At 42.5% G+C, this 6,975-nt stretch overlaps 1 protein-coding gene across 1 annotated transcript; it reads left to right on the forward strand.

Moving 5' to 3' along the window:
* The first annotated feature begins 395 nt into the window (after positions 1 to 395).
* Positions 396 to 1,763, forward strand: LOC117853438 (tetraspanin-8). The gene is made up of 2 exons (XM_072293412.1): positions 396 to 1,349; positions 1,431 to 1,763. The coding sequence occupies exons 1-2, from the start codon at positions 831 to 833 to the stop codon at positions 1,761 to 1,763; spliced, it is 852 nt and encodes a 283-aa protein (XP_072149513.1). The 5' UTR covers positions 396 to 830.
* The last annotated feature ends 5,212 nt before the right edge of the window (positions 1,764 to 6,975 follow it).

Genomic DNA, 6,975 nt, shown 5'->3' on the forward strand with positions numbered 1-6,975 from the left:
TTTTTGTTGTAATGGAAGGTCGTTTTTCTACTTAGTGATTGGGCGCAAGTGCAATCCTAAATGACACCATTTGCGTCTGAAGTGAGTGTTTTGTTTGGTAAATTGTAACCAATATTATAATTCAAAATTTTCAAAATGGATGCATAGTATAAGAGAACGATAAATTGAAATTCCAGATCGTTTTTCTACCACTACGTACTAGCACTTACCAATCGTTGCTTTACATTTCAGCAAGCGATTAAGGATTCTCCATTTGCGTGTGTGATATATGCGCATATATAGCTAGGGAAAACCGAACATCAACCTGCCAAGTTATGAATTTGAAAATGGGATGATGAAAATGTTTATTTTCTTATTATTTGAGCTCAAGTTAGCCGTGAAAACCCGATTTCCCTCCGACAACTCTATTCCACTTGCCGTCAAAAACGGACCAAGAAAGAACAACAGCAACCAAAAGGAAAACCCCACAGTTTAAGGACAGCCTCCTCTTGCACACACTTGTTCCCCTCGTCGTCTGCCTCTCCTGCGTTCAGTCCTTGACCCCCTCAACTCCAAAACACCCGGACACCAGACAACTGTCAAAGGCCCTTCCTTTCTGCACAAAACCGCATGGAGTTACAGGTTTTCTCAGAAGCTCCCCGTTCGTTCCTCTAAAACCACCAAGAACCGCCTCAGGATCAGCCAGAAAAATCCCATTCTTCGGCGGAGAGATGTATCTGCATCTTTCTGCGTCTAGCAACATCAATTGATCTCTACTACAGATGCAGCGTTCGTGTTTTCCGTTGGCAAGTTTGTAGCACGTAATAACACCGCTGGTGGTGTCATCGTCAATGGCGGCGAGGTTGAGCCACGGCCTCCTTGGCGCGCTGAACGTGGTGACGCTCCTCCTGTCCCTGCCGGTGCTGTGCGCGGGCGTCTACTTCCGTATGCGCGCCGCCACCGAGTGCGAGCGCGCCCTGCAGCTCCCCGTCGTCGCCTTCGGCTGCGCCCTGCTGCTGCTCTCCCTCGTCGGCCTCGCCGGCGCTTGCGGCCGCCGCGGCGCCGCCACGCCGTTCCTATGGGCCTACGTGGTTTTCATGTTCCTGCTCGTCGTCGTCGTATTCGCCTTCACCGTGTTCGCGTTCGTGGTCGTTGCCAGCCGGGGCGCCGCGTCCGGCCGGCACGGGTACCGGGAGTACCGCCTTGGGGACTACTCCGGCTGGCTGCAGGCGCGGGTCGCCGCGCCGGAGACGTGGCGGCGCGTCGAGAGCTGCCTCTCCGAGGCGCGTGTCTGCGGCGTCCGGCCGTTTGACGGCGCCGTGGGGCGAGACGCCATGGAATTCTACAAGCAACACCTCTCGCCCATCCAGGTACACTGTGATCGAGATCAATATTTCTGGCAGAAGTGAAAGGATCGTGAATGCGCGAGAGTTTGATACGTGTTCGTGCAGTCTGGTTGCTGCAAGCCGCCGACGCGGTGCGGGTTCCGGCACGTGAACGCCACGTTCTGGGCGGCCCCGAAGTCGGGGTCGTCTCCATCAGCGACGCCGGCCGGCGACGGTGACTGCCGGGCATGGAGCAACGACGTGCAGGTGCTGTGCTTCGAGTGCGAGGCGTGCAAGGCCGGCGTGCTGGAGACTGTCAAGACCAAGTGGAAGGCGGTCGCGATCGTGAACGTTGCCCTCCTCGTGCTCCTCATCGTCGTCTACACGCTCGGGTGCTGCGCCCTGCGCGGCAACGGCGGCAGCCGGTACTCCAAACGCTGCGGTGCTGACGAAACCTGAGCCAGCGATCGAATTGAGAGTTGGTCTAGAAACTCAAGATGCTGATCTGGATTCTGGAGTTCGAGTGTGACGACGGGCCGGGTACAGTACATCTACATGTCAGGAGTGAGCGATGAGATTGAGTGCTGAGGTGAAGGTGTATTAGGAGTTTACGTATTGTAAATTGGAAAGCCTTTTTTTCGTGTTTGTTAACCGCTGGGAAAACGTAGATAGAAATAGAAACGGTGTTCCAATGGGTTTGTAGTAGTTCCACTACATATACCACCACTACACTGTCATGTCTCCAGTTATGTACTGCCACCATCCCAAATTGTAAATTATTTTGATTTCTTTTAGATGTGTAGTATTTAAACATAACCTATATCTAGATGTATAGCAAAGGCTACGGACTATAAAAACCAAAACGACTACAATTATAAATGGAGGGAGTACATGATAAAGGTGAAAGAGGATCCATTGAGAAACGCCCGTTTCATCGATACATGGAGCAGCTATGGCCAAAATTCAAGAGAAAGATAAATTTCACCGAGATCGTTAAACTTATCACACTTTCTCACTGTCTCTATATTCCTAAAATGCATTTATTTATTTAGAAAAACTTTTATAATTTGTTTTAAACTTTTATGATTTGAAACCAAGTTCAAATCTCACTCAAATTTGGTCCAAAATTATGATTTGTTATTTTTAAAGTTTTTTATTTTAACACATTCATTTAGTACTTGATTTTGTTTTAGAGATCAAAAACGGGATTTGAAAACCATTTGACCTTTGCTCCAAAATTTCCAAAGAGAGTCACAAAAATAACTTTGACGCTCAGTTACAACATTTGAAAAAATAACATAGAAAATAAAAAATCATAATTTTTGATCAAGTTTCAGTGCGATTCAAACTTGGTTTGGAACACAAAAAAATTGAAACAAATCGCAAAAGGAAATCTTAAATAAATGACTACATTTTGCGAGTATAGAAAATAGACTAGAGTGTTGGACAAGTTGAAGGATGTTACTATGCATTTTGGGAGTATCCAAATCAGGTTGAGAACGTGGAACAAGCTAGTTTAAAGACTGTTAGTATGTATTTTGAGAGTAGGACCGACATGAGGACATGAGACACATTTGAGGACTCCTGGTGAAATATCCTTGACAAATCGACGGTACCAATTGAAAGAGTTCGTAGCAATAAAAAAAATCGAAAATATGATTGCCTTAGTCTTATGTGTCCTTAGAGAAAAGGTGCCCTTGATCTTTTTCGCTTCTTTTGCCTCGCAATCTTCTAATGACAATTGTGTTAATAAATTGCAAACTTATGTGCACTAAGAAAGATAAAAGGCACGCATATACACAGTGTGGAAGATAGTAGCTAGCTATACTTTCAACTTTTGATCCAAGTATATAAACGTGCGCGATTGAGGACCTTTCTGAGTTGAAGAAACAGCGCGACTAAGGCTCCCTTAGGTTGGGCTTCCAAACCTGCTTTTATTTTTCAAAAGTCAAAAGTCAACCAAAGGGGTAAAGCCCCATATGTGTTTTTAATCAAAAACAACTTTCACTCTAGTACAAATCTAAAAGCAGGTTCCCCCAGTTTTCACCTACTTTTGGGCAAAGAAATTACCCACCTGCCACTGGTTATGGAGGATACCGATTCGTTTTCCCCTTCTATTCCCGTCCGTGACCCTTCTCCGCACCCGGCCGCTACCCCAGCCGGCCCGCCACACCCGGCCGCCACCCCCACCCAGCTGCTGCCCCAGCCAGAGGAGCCTCCGCCCTCCGCCCCAAGCTTCCTCCAGTGCACGCCTCCGCCCCATGCCTGGCCGCCGCCACCGAGCTCACCGCAGGCTTGGCACCTGCGCACGCCCCTGCTGCCCCCGACTCCCCGCTAGCCCCGTGCGCTGCCGCACCACCGTCGTCAGGCGTAAGCCACTGTTGCTGCCCGGGCGCCGCCGCTCCCACACACCATTCGCCACACAGGCTCTAAGCACTGCCTGTCGCCCGAGCTCTGGCGCTGCTCGTGCTACCCCACTGCCATGCTCCACTACTCGGGCGCCATTCCCTCGCCCGTGGGCCCGCCGATGTGCTTCACCGGCGTGCGGCCCGATGGTGTTGCTGGCTTGCGCTGCTGTCATCGGAGATGAGGAGGAAGGAGCAAAACATAAAATTTCGAAAATGTTGGTCATTGATTTGAAAAATGTTGAAACTGTTCTTTTGGAATATTGGAATAGAAGGTGAAAAATGTTGAATGTAGTATATTTTTTACAAAATATTGATAAGTGTTTTAGAAAATGTTGAAACTACTAGTTTCAAATGTTGATCTAGTTTTCAAAAAATATTATGTTGAGGGATGGCATCATTGTATAAGTTTTTTGATAGATATTGTTCTATTTATGTAGACTAATCACTTTGATGGATGAAAAATGTAGAAAATTTCTTTCTAAAATAGTCATTTACATGCGAATTAGTGAATACATTGCTTTATTATGAGCAATTTGCATATAAACAGACCCTCGGACCTTTAGGGGCATTACAGGTATTTCTGACACGGCCTACAGTTTCACAGCTGCTCTAACCAAACGACCTTCTATTTTTCCACAGCTGCTTTCTCACAACTACTTTTCTACAACCCACAGCTCACAGCTACTTTTCCAAAAGTAACAGTCCAACCAAACAGGGCCTAACAGCTGGTATGAATACTATTTATTTATTTATGTGGTTTGTAAGAGCCAGCTAAGGATAGAGTAGATCCGCACCGGGGATCCCACTCAGGTGCTCCATGTGCTTGAGGTACTCCCGTACTCCATGTTAAAAGAACCTATTAAAACATGCATGAAAAATTCAACGAAAAATATGTATGGATACACAATGCAATGATGTATGTTCATCCAAAATTTGACGTTGAACAAAATTTTGTGCAAGGAGAAAAAAAAAAGCAAAATCAGCTTGTAATTGGGTCGGATGCACTGTTCATCTAGACCCACAACCCGCATCTATTCATATGCTGCTTTGTCTTTTTTATGGTGACTAGGATCATGCCCTTGCATTGCTACAGGCGATAAAATATTTACATTTACATTATAATATACGAACCACTAAATAAGACAATAGCATCCTGAAAATAAGCATGAATGTTAAAAAAATATTTAATCTAAAAAAATAGTTAATAAATTAAACAAAGCTCGACACATAATGTAATCTTGTAGAGATAAAAGCTTTTAACTCATGGCTTACTGTAAAACAATAGAGACAACGCATAACATAACCCAAATAGCATACTCATAAATACAATAGATAATAGTAAGTTACAGTAACAAGACAACATTTGCTCACAATTTACAGTGTTCAAACCGGTCGACAAAATGATTCAAACACAATTTATCACATTACATGGCCTTTCCATTGCATTTTCTATTTACAAAATAAAGCTTACTCTTTTATCAAATAAATAATGGGAGATGCCTGATCTCCAATGGGCTATTGAAGTTCTCTCCACAGAACTTTTGCAAGCAGATAGATTCAGGTTATCAGCTAAAGCTTCAAAATATTACCTAGAAGTATCTCAATCTATCCATCCGAAATTCAATATTTAAATTGCAGTCCAAAGAATGTGGAAAAGGATAAGCTTCAGTTAACAAGAAAATAGGATATTAGTCGTAAACTACTAAAAGGAAATATTATCTCAGGGGTCTGAATTCATATTTCACTCATCTGCTACATAGTCCACACATGAAAAAGGCAAGGCATGCGTTTGTAAAGGGCTAACTATCCTGCTCTTGCAAAGATGACTCACACATGAAGCATGTATTGAGATGCTGGAAACAAGCAATTGGTTCTACAATATGCTGTAACCAATCACACCTGGGACAGACAAAGAGAACAGTTCAAATTATATGTCGACAGCAAGCAACATGGATTCCGACCATGTGTGCATCTACAAAATTGGTCACCAGCTTACCAAAAATAAAGTGTAATGACCTAGCCAATGTTATTTAAGCTGAAACTAAACAACAGTAAGGAGGTAATCTAGGTTATAATGTTGTAATAGAATCGCGTAAACAGACATTCTCCCGGTATCATGAAAATCTTTCAAGTTTCTAGATTTTACTTTAACTTGGTGCATATAAAAATATAGGAAAAGTGTATTTTTCATCCCTCAAGTATTGCAAAAGTGTGACATTCATCCATCATATTTCATTTTGTGCAAATCAACCCCTTAACTAACTAAATCATGCATTTATTATATCTACCTTAGTTTAACAATGGTTTAGTGCCATCTAACGGCGATTTATGCCACATATCATATGTCTAATCCCTGCTTAGCAATATAATATATGAGTTGAAGATGTATCGAAGATATAACCCCCCAAAAAAATTAGTAAATCCTCTAAATTGCATATATTATAAAAATTTTATCAGAAAAATTAACGGAACCGGTTCGCACTGAATTGTTATAGCGATCGATTCAACATTAGACATGCTAAGAAGTGATTAGTAAGATGATTACATGGTCTAAACCATTGTTATATGACAGTAAACCATTGTTAAACTAAGGTGGGGATGAAAAATGCACCGGTTTAATTTGTTAAGGGGTTGATTTGCATCAAATGAAATATGAGGGATGAATATCACACTTTTGCAATACTTGAGGGATGAATATCACACTTTTACAATACTTGAGGATGAAAAATGCACTTTTTCCTAAAAATATCCACGGAGGCATGATTAGTAAATGTTATTTCTGGATGTCTAAAATACTAAGCATATAGTATATGCTTAATCATAACATGGAAATATTTCATGTGTACACGTAGAATAAAAAATGAACACCGCCTCGGGTTTGTCCATTGCTAAATTTCATTTGACCAAATTACTGAAGTTATATCTAATACTGAACTGGATCACATGGATACTGTCTCTCCATAAATAAGCAGTCTCATAGTTTCATGTTTTCAAAAATTAGCAGGCATATACCCTCTAAATTACCGCATCCATAATCAACCAGGATTCAGACCATATATATCCCAACACTAATAATCATAGCAGGTTGGATATTGTCATTGAACATGTGCCTAGAAGTCTGAATCCAGTAACACATTGGTGGCCTTGATGCTCCCATAGATTATCTGAGGTGTTGCATGTTCATGAAGATACCTGTGAGAAAGCCATTGTCAGTGATGTCTGACACAGTGTTTATCAAAAGCAACAAAGTATAAATTATCAGT

The sequence above is a fragment of the Setaria viridis genome, chromosome 4 (assembly GCF_005286985.2).
Source record: "Setaria viridis chromosome 4, Setaria_viridis_v4.0, whole genome shotgun sequence".
Classification (NCBI taxonomy): domain Eukaryota; kingdom Viridiplantae; phylum Streptophyta; class Magnoliopsida; order Poales; family Poaceae; genus Setaria; species Setaria viridis.